General features: G+C 50.7%; 1 protein-coding gene across 12 annotated transcripts in view; it reads left to right on the top strand.

The window, feature by feature from the left end:
• Positions 1-12,210, top strand: part of DNMT3A (DNA methyltransferase 3 alpha) — a 111,964-nt gene extending 99,754 nt beyond the window's left edge. For 5 of the 12 annotated variants that reach the window (XM_065928688.1, XM_065928687.1, XM_065928689.1 and 2 more), the window contains exons 24-25: positions 1,228-1,338; positions 5,135-7,587. In XM_065928688.1, the coding sequence (XP_065784760.1) occupies positions 1,228-1,338; positions 5,135-5,514 (491 nt within the window). In that variant the 3' untranslated portion in view covers positions 5,515-7,587. Of the gene's footprint in view, positions 1-1,227; positions 7,588-8,284 lie in introns of those variants that run through there. The other 7 variants (XM_065928693.1, XM_065928694.1, XR_010662305.1 and 4 more) reach the window with 6 other exon arrangements.
• Positions 12,211-12,564: the final 354 nt, after the last annotated feature.

Below are 12,564 nucleotides of genomic sequence, written 5' to 3'. Positions count from 1 at the left end.
CAGCCACTGAGCTGTCTTGCCAGCACCATTCCTGGTCATGCAGATCACAACCCAACTAGCAGCAGAGAGACGAGAACACCACACAAGACCCTTTTATACAGTATTCAGGTGCCTACCACACAGGAAACCTTGAAGAAAATCAGTTTCTAGAAGCCGCTGTTACCTCTTGTTTACAGTTTATATATATATGATAGAAATGAGATATATATATAAAAGGTACTGTTAACTACTGTACAACCCGACTTCATAATGGTGCTTTACAACAGCGAGATGAGTAAAAACATCAGCTTCCACGTTGCCTTATGTGCAAAGGGTTTTAACCAAGGATGGAGAAAGGGAGACAGCTTGGAGGTGAACCGTTTCCGTGGTGGGGTTTTTTGATTTCCCCTTGGTGTTTAACAAGGTGTGAAGGAGAATTTGGGAACAGCGTTCTCCCGCTTCTCCCTGCCAAAAAAAGGGGGGTGAGATTCGGTGGTCGGGACCGTGGAAAGCTGAGAGTGGGATCCATCCAGGCTCATGCAATAACCTTTTGATTTTTTTCAAAAAGGAGACTCCCTCGGCAAGATGGCAGGATGAGGGGTCTTCATTCCCAATTTCTCACATTAGCCGATTCGAGGGCTCCTTGCGGTGGGATCAGAAAAAAAATCCAGAGTGCGGGCAAGTGACAGTTCAGACCCCACCTGGAGCAAATAAAAAAACATACAAAACGTACTGGTGCTCTCCTGTCTAAGTCGCTTTTTGTGTGTTCTTTTATGAGGCCCCCACCATCCACCCTCTGTGCACAAGGCGGCTTCCGGCCCCTGGAATGTGATGTTTTTGGTCATCTCCAAAGGCTGCAGTTTTATACTGGGAGGCTGATGACACCTTTTGTTATAATTATTCTTATGGTTCTGGTTATAATTATGTTTGTTTTCAGATTTTCTTTTAAGAAAACAAAAACCCAACCCCCCCCCCCTTTAGGTTTCAAACCAAGGTGCGGGGAGCAGGGTGCTTCTAAGGTAGTGGTGGCCCTGGTGCCCTGGCTCCCCACCCCTCGGGCCAGGTGGGCCACCAGGCGCTGCGGGCAACAGCTGAGCGGCCGGGGGGGTCCCCGAGGCCGGCCTTCCGGGCGCATCCCTCTTCTCTTCTGCTTCCCTCCTCTCGAGTCACGTGTGTCAGGGCTGGAGGGAGGACCAGGCCCCTCTCTCCTCGCGTGTGTGATCGGAGTGGTGTGTATTTTTTTTCTAGTACTTGGTCTGATGAAAGCTGTGCTCTTACCTCGAGTCGGCAGCACCTGGAGCCCCAAGTGCACGACACTTGGTTCCGCTTCCCACCGAGGCAGGCGGCCTGGCGTTGGCGGTAGGCAGGGCTGGTGTGGGTGGCTCCAGGGTGAGGGCCCAACGGGCGGACGCCTGCCTGAATAGATGGGGTGTAGATATGTGGCATATAGAGATATATATTTTATAATGGGAGGGGGGAATGGCACCTCCTGGGACTGGCAGGGCTGGGAGGTGTGCTGTCAAGCACATGGTCCCATGTTCGCATCCCTAGAAAGATAGGGCCTATGCTGATAGGCGCTATATAAATACATAGATAGGGTCATGTATAAGAAATATTATGTCGTGGGGAGTGGGGGAAGGAGGCTCAGAAGGCTGAGTCTCGGGCCCCACTGCAGACAAGCCCCACACCAATCAATCAGTCCCACACGCACACACAGGAACATGTTTCTATACCGATGCATAACAAATGCACGTGCGCACACACACACACACACATACACACACACACATACACACACAGCCAGGGAGCTCCCAGTGCTCTTCTCCCCAGGATTCAGGACTTTGCGGAGTCGGCCCTGCAGCTCTTTACCTCTGTTGCCCTGTTTGCAGGTAGACTGTCAATCCCAGAAGTTGCTAGGTGCTGAAGACAGGAAAAGGAGGAGGTTTTCTTTTAGCAGGTGCTCTCCTCTAGCAGGTAGCGTTCTATCTCTTTTGCCCCTGGTGATGTCAAAAGATTCTTCTGTTAGCAACCTGTGACACTGACCTGCAACCCTAGGCACCAGTCAAGTCAGCCCTCAGCTCCCCCTACCTATTCTTCCCCCGTCCAAAATGAAACTGATGTCCAGGGCTGTCTTGGCCAGGGGGCTTCCATTGGAAAGAAATGGGACAGCAAACCTCATCTTTGGAATAAAGCAAATTAGTAATTGGTTAAAAAAAAAAAAATTAACCAAGCTTTGAATCCCTTGCTCATTGCTCAGGAGTAAGCTCACAGCTGGTGGCCATGGTCTCCCACTCCTTTTAGGGGGTGCTTAGTCCCACACCTCAAGCTACTCATATCCTTGTCAGATTGGTTTTTAAGATCATACCCGGTTGCTTCCTGCCAGCTCCGTGCCGTGATGGCAGGTGGTGACGGTGGGCTCCCACGGGGCTGGAGCAGCTGGCGGGGTTCCCTCTGCCCCTTCCTTGTTGGAGTCTGTACCCAACTGTGGTGCTCACCCCGCCCCCCTCCTTCTCCAGCCAGGCTCCATCTTCCCGCCCGGAGCCCACCAGCACCACTCCGGAGGGCGGGGGAGGAGGGCTGCGCAGACAGTCCAAGGTGCTCCCTCCCCTGGCGGCGGCCGACGCTAAGGTCTTCCCAGCCTGTGTCAGGACTGTCTCTTCCTCTGCAGACCTTCTGGCTCTCCTGGGCCATGTGTCTGCTGCTGTGTGCAGGGGTTTGTTTTTCCCAGTGGCCCAGGTTCCATCCAGGGAGTGAGCGTGGGGAAGAAACTTGGTAGCCAGGGATGTGGCAAGCCCTGAGGGGGTCAGCGTGGCCCGGCCAGCTTGCTTGTTGTGGCTGATCTTTGTTCCTCCTGGTCTGGCAACCTGACTTGGCCAAAGGCCCCCTTGCAGGGATGAGCGTTAACAATCGCCAGCTTTTCTTCCAGCCACACCCGGGGGCTTGGTCCCACAGTAGAACTTGGCAGGTCCCAAGGGGACCTTGGGAATGTGCCAACTTGGCCAGGCTGGGGTGCTTTTCACTATCTCCTTCCAACCCCCAGGGTGCCTCTGGGGATACCTTCTAAAGGAGAGCTGTGCTGGATAGGCCGAGTCAAAGTCGTGTGTGGATTAAGGTGGGGGATCATTGATAGAGGCAGTGCAGTGGGAGAAACCAGGAAGGCCTTTGGAAAATTCTGGAGCATGTTCTCGGTGGAGGTTTGTTTCTCTTGAGCAGGCTCATGTACAAATTCCTGGAAATGGGGGTTTCCAGGGACTTAGGGTGGTACCCCCTACTTACTGCAGGTGCCAAGTAGAGTGTGGTGCCAAAGAGATCCGTGACTCTGGGCTGGGGGAGCTGGCCGGGGTCACAGAGCTGGGGGTTGTCTGCCCACAGAGGAAGCTGGTACTTGGCCAGCAGCTGCTGTGCTCTGGGGGCCTCAGGCTGGTTGGTGCTGACCCCCTCCCTGGGGACCAGCCAAAGTGCATAGGCTGGGGAGCTGGGGGTGAAGGCTGGTGGGGTTTTGCAGACAGCCACTCGGGTGTGCCACTGTCTGTTTTTCTTTATAGACCCTAGAATCTTCCTGCTCTTGAACATTCTAGAAAGCAGACGTCCCCAAAAGAGTACAGGGGGCCGCTTTGCTTTTGAGACGGGCCTGGCAGAGGTTGGCTGGCGAAGGTGCCTGTGTGGGTTTTTGATGAGTCTGTAGGATGTGGATTGGGACAGGCCGACCCAGCAGGAAGGCAGGCTAGTGGACATTGAACTAGTCTCCCCCTACTTCCCGAGCAACTGGCAATTCTGGGGAAACCTCGATGGGAATAGCCTGCCATCTCCAGCACAGGATGGTGTACAACAGGAGCAAGGGAAGGATTCTTTCAGCAGAGCCATCCAGGGAGTGGTCTTAGTCTTCATCTCACTGATGACATAAGTTATATATAAAGTGGGTCTTGGAGGCGGATTTGAATTCCTATTGTCCTGCCTGGTGCAGAGATGCTGTGGCAATGGTGTCTTTAAGAGGTGTCATTTTCAGGGAACTTGCAGGGTTAGGACCATGGGACCTGCCTGGCACCGCAATCTGATCTGACGAGAGCTGCTTGTTACTTGTGGTCAGCAGAGCCCAGATGCTTTTGAGAACTGGGTTTCTAGCCAGGCCCTGTTTTGATCCTGGGAGATGAGGAATCTGAATTTGTCATCGGGCAGGGTCTAGTCTGGACGCTTTCAGCGCTTGTGGTCAAGAGAGGACACTGGAGTTGTCCCACTCTCTTTTCCTCCACGTCTGGAGGGGTGGCGTGGAGCCGGATTGGCCCCCCAGGCCGTTCCCTGCTGGGGCAAGGATTAACCACAAGTGTTTGGAGGATCTAAGAGGAAAGAGGATAGGTTTATATCAAGGATGGACTCCACTGTTCTAGCAGAAGCTCTTGTATCTTTACGTTTTGGTAAAGGAAGGCTGGGGTCTCTAGGATGTGAGGTCAGACCCTCTTGCACTGTGTGTTCCTGAGACCCGGCTGAGCAGGCCTGTGGTTGGCCTCCTGTTTACCGCTGGCCCTCAACAGTGGAGTCCAGGGGAGAGGGACAGACAGGCAGGTCAGAAGCAGTGAGGACAAGGATGGAAGGTCCTTGGCTGGTCGTGACTGGCTAAATTGCCCTGACGGAAGCCCCCAGACTCCTGTAACTCCCCTAACTGGAAAACTTCCCCGAGGGGCATGGGAGGGCGGCTTCCTCATGGCCTCCAGCCCTGGGCCCGAGAACATGAGCAGGGATCCGAAAGCATCACCTGAGTCCCATTTCACTTCACAGACTGATTTGGTAGCACAGCCCTAGAATCCAACCAACCACAAAAATACCGAAATTCCTTAGAATACGCAGAGGGAGGAGGTGACTCAACAAGGTGCTAAAACATTTTATTAAAAATATATATTGTTAAATTAAGTCTGCTGTCTGGACAATGACTGTTTGTTTTGTTTTCTTGTAGTGGAGTTTAAAAGAGACTATTATTTTACTCTGATATATTATTATTAAAAAGGCATTTTAACTTTGTACTTGAAAACTAAATGAACGATTTCATGTGTTTTAGCTGAGGCATTGAAGTAGCGGGTGCTTACTTATTTGTGGGAAATCATGTATTCATACTGAAGAATAAACTCCGTAGCTGATTTGGTAATAACTTTTACTGTTACAGACGATTTCGCTTTGACCCCGGCGGGAGAGCACTTTGACTGCACATTCCACGCAGCTAAATGCAGGACTTACTCCCCGACCCTTCCCTTCCCGGCCCTCTTTCCTTTTTCTTCAGTTCCTCTTCTGACTCTTTGTTGTTGTTGTTGTTGTTTTTTCTTCCTGGTTCCAGCATCCTTTCACCACTGTATTTTTTTTTTTTTTTTTTTTTTTTTAGGGTTGCTTCTCTATTTATTGACAATAATAATGTACATTTCACAGTCTGGTTCTGGGACATCGGGGAGGGGGTGTGAGAAGGCCCTGCGTGGGTCCCCACCACCATGCCCCCATGTCCTGTTGTATCTCTGTGTAAGTGATGCTCGTGACATAGCTGTTATGAAATAATTATAAAGAGGTCAGTGCGTACAGCAGATGTAGAAAGTCTGTCAATTCCGCCTTCATCACATTTTTTTTTGTGCCCAGAAGAATATAATAAAGCTCCTTTCTAATGTACTTGTGCTGGAGAACACTTGAATAAATGGACTGTTTTTGTGCAAAAAGAAAAACGGAAAAAGCACCGTAATAATGTCCTTTTGTCTTGCGTCTCCTTCCCCCTGACATGACTGTTCTCAGCCTTCCCCAGAGAGGTTTAAGTGCCCCAATCGGGAGGTCCTAGCATTGGGTGTAGACAATGCAGTTCCTCCCTTTAAAACATCACCTGCATGAACATTCGATAAGGATTGTAAACCAGATTTTAAAAAGGGTGGTTTGATTGACTGGAAGGTCAAAGATCAGTTAGCAAGGCGTAGTTGCTGGAAAAGCAAATTCTGTCCAAGGCTGAGCGGGGAAGATGATCATCAGAGGGGTCACAGGGCTTTGACTTTGGTCATGGGCACTGTTCCCCTCTCTCTGGGTTTTTTTTTTCCCCAAAACACAGGGGCATCCAGAAGAGAGCAGCGGTGTGGTGGACAGTCTGGACTGGGCAATGGACCCTGCGAGACACAGGCATTTGACCTGAAAAAGGGAGAATTGAGGGATGAGTGCGGACAGTGACAGGGCGAGCCCAGGGGGTGGGGTGATTCTGGGTCATTCCATGTGGCAGGTGGAAGAGGGGCCTGCGGGCAGAGGTGAGCCTGTTTCAGCTCAGCATAGGGAGATCCTGTTTCACTCCTGGCCGGCAGTACAGGGCTGCCCTGAGTACAGCGAAACCCTGGTTGATCAAGAGGTGCTGAACGGCCACCGGGGCTCATGCTGGACTTCCCTGAGACCCCAAGTCTGGGTTCTGGCCGACCCGCCCCTCCTCGGCCCTATCTGGCTAGCAGACAGTGCCTTGTGGTTGGAAGAGCCTGTCCACACACGACATCCTCTTTGTCCTCATGATTCTTTGCCTGATGGTCACTAGTTCCCTGTCCTCCCATCTAAGAAACTGATCTGAACACACAGAAGAATCGGACTTTTCCCATCACATCTCCCTAAGACCCCCATTTCATGCTGCACTTCCATCCTAAGCACCAAGCAGATCCAGCCAACGGTTTCTTTTCTTAAAGGAGGGTTATTCAAGGTTTCTTTGATACATTAGATTTTGGGGGAGGTTTAGGACGGCACCACTTTACTGGCAGCTTTGAAATAAATTATAAGGGGAAATTTTGAGAAAAAGAAAATAACAACCCCCCCCCCCACTCCCATGGGCACTTTTTATTTTCTTTACAAAATTGTAAATGTGTATTTAACTTCTACTTTTTTCTCATATTTTTCAGTGTTGATGTAGAATTCTTTTTTAAAAAATGGCTGCATGGCATTTTCTTGTTGGATGTTTGTTTCTATATATATATATATATATATGCATTTTATTTTAGCTATAAATAGAGCTGCAATAAATATCTTTATATGTTGGCTTTCCCCCCCCTATATTTTGTATTTTTTTCTTTTAAGATACATTCCCAGGAATGAAACTTACTGGGGCAAAGTAGATGAACATGGTGGTTGGATCCTGACACATTTACCTGATTTCTGCTCAATCCTCAGCTCTGAGACTCTGAGTTCAGAAAGAAACAAATGTAGTCTTTTGTCATACAATCTTCGAAATGTGTTCATCTCAGTGAGAAAGACTCAAGACTCTGTGTGAGAGAGAAGCTGGAGATCTACAGCTACAAGCCAGAGATGGAAGCAATACTATTTGGTCACTAAATTTTGAAAGTGAGCTCTTCTGGAGTGTGGACCTGGAGGAAGCCTGGTAGAGGGTGGAATTCACACCGAGAGTCTAGCTCCAAAGCTAAGGAGAAATGGGAGGGTGTTTTTGGTGCCTTCCTGCTCTGAAAGCCAAGGCTGAGCACCCCAGTGTCATCTGAGCTGGGGGGTGGGAGGTCTGGCCAGAGCTTATGGGAGGGAGCTGCTGGGGCCATTTCTTTACTAGAAACCATCCTGTGAAGTTCCTGGATTTAAATAAGGTGTTATTTGATGATACAAGGGTTGGGAGAGATAGGGAAAGGTCAGGGCTGGGCAGGAATCAAGGTAAATGGGGATTGACTGCTCGGGGGAGGGCAGGCTGCCCTGGTGGGGAGGAGGTGTGGTGCCATATACCACCAGGTCCAGGCTTGTTGGTTGAAGAGATCCATGCCTGGGTGCAACAAGGTTAATTTGGGTCTGGAGTGGAATTAGAAGAGGGAGGAGAGAAGAGGCTGGCTGGGGGCTGGCTGGTTGGGGAAGCCGAAGTCATACATAGCAGGGCCAGAGGGGCAGGTGTGGGCAGTGGGTGTCACTCCTGGCGGTGCCGGTTTTGGGGGTGAGGCTGCAGTGGGGGGAAGAAAGTGTATGTTAGAGGTGGGGGCACAAGGAAGTCACGTCCAAGGAGGATGAGGCTCCCTTTGGACAGTCCCCTGGTATCACCCCAAAGCTCCCTTTCTCTTTAGTTCCTACACACTTTAAAATGGGCTTTCCTGGTAGCTCAGATGTTAAAGAATGTGCCTGCAGTGCAGGGAGACTCTGGTTCCATCCCTGGGTCAGGAAGATCCTCTGGAGAAGGGAATGGCAACCCACTCTAGTATTCTTGCCCAGAGAATTCCATGGAGAGATCATGGGGTCGCAAAGAGTCAGACATGACTGAGCGACTTTCACTTTTCACACTTTAAAAGGCCATGGCCCACTCACCTCAGTGGTACCTTTCCCTCCCCCTCAGCTGGGATCCGAGGAGGGGCTGCAACTAGGCTGGAAGGCTGGAGGCTTGGGGACGACAGCCTCTGAAGGGTGGACAACTCAAACTGCAATTTCCAGAGGTGGGTTCAAATGTCAAAGAGCAGCCCTGCCAAGCTCTCCCTGTTCAACCCCAAAGTCCCAGGGGTGCTGAACTGTATAGAAAGACCATCATTTAGAACGCGCTTGTCTGGATCCTGTGTGGCCTCGGGCAGGTCAGCCACCCTTCTTGGGCCTGAGTCTTCTCACTGGAAACTTGGGTTTTGATGTGTGGTCAAGCATGTGGCCTCTGGTGGTACCCTTGTGAAAAGGGAGGAGACTCGGAGCCTTTGGCCCTGAGGCCCTGATGGGTCACAAACCCTGCAGCCCCCTCCCCCCTGCTTCACTGGAGGCAGGAAAAATGCCAGCATAGAGAAATATACCCCACCTCTCCCAAGGCGTCCATCCCTTGTCTGGCCCTGACTTGGCTTGGGTAACAGTGACATGAGCTTACTCCATCACCGAAGTCCTGCCTGGCCCAGTGTGAGGACTTCCCGTTACCTCCCTGTCCTTCCTCCCCCAACCCACACCTCTCGCCTGTCTTGAGAGGGGGCTGTGCTGATCGCCACTCAGATACCCTGTTTCTCTGCTCTGCTTTACAGCGATGAAACTTGAAGGCACTCCCAGCCCTCACCGGCTCTGCTTGCTCACTTCCTGTTCCCCTCCCCCCTCCCCCAGCAGGCCCATCACCCCCCTCCCATGACCTCTCAAGAGCTGGACCGGGGGACTCCCCTCCCTGAGTTGCTGACATCACACCCTGCATCTTCCTATGCCCCTGGGTCCCTTCCTCTTCCTGTCCTCAGCGTGTGGGAGGGTCTGGGACTCCCACATCCTCCTCCACCCTAGCGTCCCTTGGAGGCCCAGGTTCATATATCCAGCTGTGATCATACATCCAGCTGGCCCCCACTCTTGGAGGTTACACAGGCACCTTAAATGTGAGCTGAAAACCCTAATTCTTGGTCTCTTCTCAACCAGCTCCTAGTCTATGTCTCAGTAACTGGCGCTTGTATGTGTGTGCTAAGTCACTCAGTTGTGTCCGACTCTTTGTGACCCCCATGGACAGTAGCCTGCCAGGCTCCTCTCTCCATGGAATTTTCCAGGCAAGAATACTGGATTGGGTTGCCACTTCCTCCTCCAGGAAATCCTCCTAACCCAGGGATCAAACCAGAGTCTCCTGTATTGGCAGGCAGGTTCTTTACCACTGAGCCACCAGGGAAGTCCTCCTATCACCCTACAGAGTGAAATACCTGATAGTATGTAGCTACCTGGGAAGCCCCTTCACTGGCATCTAAACCCTGGGGCCCATCCTTGATTCCTCCCTTTCTGTCACTTCCTATATCTGGTTCACCAGTTTGTTCTAACAGTCCTCACCTCTAAATGTATCCTTCATTCAGCCATCCTTGCCAACCCTGCTTCTGCTGCTTTAGCCCAAGTCCCGATCATCTGTCCCCTAACTGGTCTCTTTCCCCATTTTTTGTCTTCCTGTCCCTTCTAGCTCATTCAGTACACAGAATAATCTCATTAAAAATCAAACCCTCAAAAAAGCCCCATCAGTTCTGTGTCTGGTGGCTCAGATGGTAAAGAATCTGCCTGCAATGTGGGAGACCTGGGTTTGGAAGATCCCCTGGAGAAGGAAATGCCAATCCACTCCAGTTTTCTTGCCTGGGAAATCCCATGGACAGAGGAGCCTGGCGGGCTACAGTCCATGGGGTCGCAAAGGTCAGACATGACCGAGCGACTAAACACAGCACAGCACATACAGCAACAAGAATAAACTTCACCTCGGACTCCAAAGTTCCACCAGCCTCAGAGGACACCCAAGCAGCGCTGGTCTTCCCTATAAACACACCAACCTCTTTCCGGTCACAGGGTTTTTGTACAAGCTGCACCCTCTACCTGGAAAGCTTATTCATCTCCCTCCTCTGCCTGTTTCCCCTCATTTAGGTCTCGGGGCAGAGAGACACTCCCTGACCCCTCTCCTATCTCAAGAAGTCTTGTTTCTACTCCTTCCTATTTTATTCCTTATCTTTGTGGCTATCACTCTGAAATTCTGACTCATCATTTTGGCTTACCTGTTGATTAACTATCTTTCCTGCAAGAGCGGGGCCTTTCCCGCGGCCCACACCAGGTCTGGCACATAATCTCTTTCTAGTTATTATAATCATTGTTATTACTAACACATAATGAGTGCTTAGTATGTACCAGAAATCACTCTGTGTTAACATCTTCACAACCTCCGTGCCAGGTATTATTATCCCATTTTACACATGGGATACATACTCGGTCATGATCACTGGGCACACAGTGGCAGAGTCTGAATTTCACAAACTGTCTGCATACTTCCAGGCTGCAGGTTGCAGCCTCAGGTATTACCTGTCCCCACTTAGCCTCTCGTGTGTTGGACTGGTCCCCTAGGGTCTCTGTGGCAACTCCCTGCTCCCTCTTCAAGGGTCTGGGTGTGCAGCCCCTCACCCTTCTCTACTTAGTCCTGGCTCCTTCTGCACCTACCACCCCAGGGGGCTGTCTCTTTAGAATGAGGGAAATGCAGGCGTTGGAAGCCTGGGCAAAGGGGGACCTCGGTGAAAGATTTCTTATTTTATAGCTTCTACTCTGTGCATACCGGCTTCCCAGGTGGCGCTAGTGGTAAAGAACCCACCGGCCAATGCAGGAGACGAAAGAGATGTGAATTTGATTCCTGGGTTGGAAAGATCCCCTGGAGAAGGGCATGGCAACCCACTCTAGTGTTCTTGCCTGGAGAATCCCCATGGACAGCGTGGCGGACCACACTCCATGGGGTCGCAAAGAGTCGGACACGACTGAGCAACTTAGCATGCACGCATTCCCCATATTAGTCCTCAAGACTTGGGTTTCCAGGGGACCTTGATGACTCCTGGGTGTGCAGCCCAAGGGGCCTCAGCTACGGTGGGACCTTTTCCTGGAAGTGGAGAAGACCCTGCGCGTGGGGGAGGGAACAGGGGCCTAGGGGGTACCGCTCACCCTGTCTACCTGCTGGGGACCAGGGCAGGAGGTGGGTCCCGCTGGCAGATGCTCACCCTTTTTGAGTGAGGATGAGATATTGCTAGGTTCCCAGAGGACCACGTCTCCTGATAAGGGTCAGCTTTCACCACCTCCCACCTAAATCACATTGGTAACTAATACAGGGGGATGGGCTGTTGTCCTTGAGGGCTGGGCTTTGAGGCTGCCGTGTCTGGACAGGCCACTGGTCTCATTCCCTGCTGCTCAGGAGGCAGGGACCCCTGAATGAGTCTGGAGAAGGTCCAGTCGGGCTCCCCACAACTAGTTGAGTGAAGCATATGGAGAGAGGTTCAAGACCATCCCTTATCGGTTCTGACCCAGCACTTAGAGGATAGTGTCACCAACCTCTCTGAACTGTGGCTTATTCACCCCCAAAATGGGTCATGTTCTGCTTTAAGTAGGTCCTCCGAGAGTGACTGTGGGGAGTCCTCGAAAGCCTGGTCAACCTGTCCCATCTCAGGGCTGGCTTCCGCTGGAACGCAGGGCCAGAGACCCGGGGCCTCTCTCTCTCTCTCTTCCTTTCTGGAAATGTTTTTATCCAATTACTTAAGTCATACTTGGCCACTGAATTAAAAACATTAGAAATTTTAAAAAGGCACAAAGGAGAAAATGTTATGTGGCAGCTACATGGGTGTATATTTTTGTCAAAACTCATTTAACTGTGCTCTTAAATACACTGCAGTTTATTGTGTATAAATTATACCTCAATAAAGTTTTTATTTTTAAGACTCCCACATTATTGACATTTTAGTGTATTTACTTCTAGACTTTTATTTATATATAGTGTATATTCCATTATATATACATATGTAAATGTTTGTGTCTATGTATAAATCTACGTGCACAAAGTCTAAACAAGTCTCGAATTCGAAATGTATGTGTGAATATATACATATTTGTCTTTTAAATAAAGATGGACCATGACGTGTGTGCCATTTGTGAAGAGAGGTTTTCCACTGAGGCAGCTGGCACTCTCCACCTTCAGGAGGTCTTGCCCACCCCCATGGGACTGGGCTGTGCACGGCAGGCCCCCATCCAGTGCTGCATGAACTAGTCTTTTGGGGCAGGGAGCCTGAGATTAGCACTTCCTGGACTGGCTAGGCCTCTCTCATCTGAATTTCTGGAAAGGCCTCTTAGGCCCTGTGAAAAAGGAGAAAAGAGGAAAGAAGAGGTGTCAAGCCTGTGGGTGAA

Source organism: Muntiacus reevesi, chromosome 3, assembly GCF_963930625.1.
Source record: "Muntiacus reevesi chromosome 3, mMunRee1.1, whole genome shotgun sequence".
Classification (NCBI taxonomy): Eukaryota; Metazoa; Chordata; class Mammalia; order Artiodactyla; family Cervidae; genus Muntiacus; species Muntiacus reevesi.
Note: the sequence above shows the minus strand (reverse complement) of the source record. Positions and strands in the feature narration are given on the sequence as shown.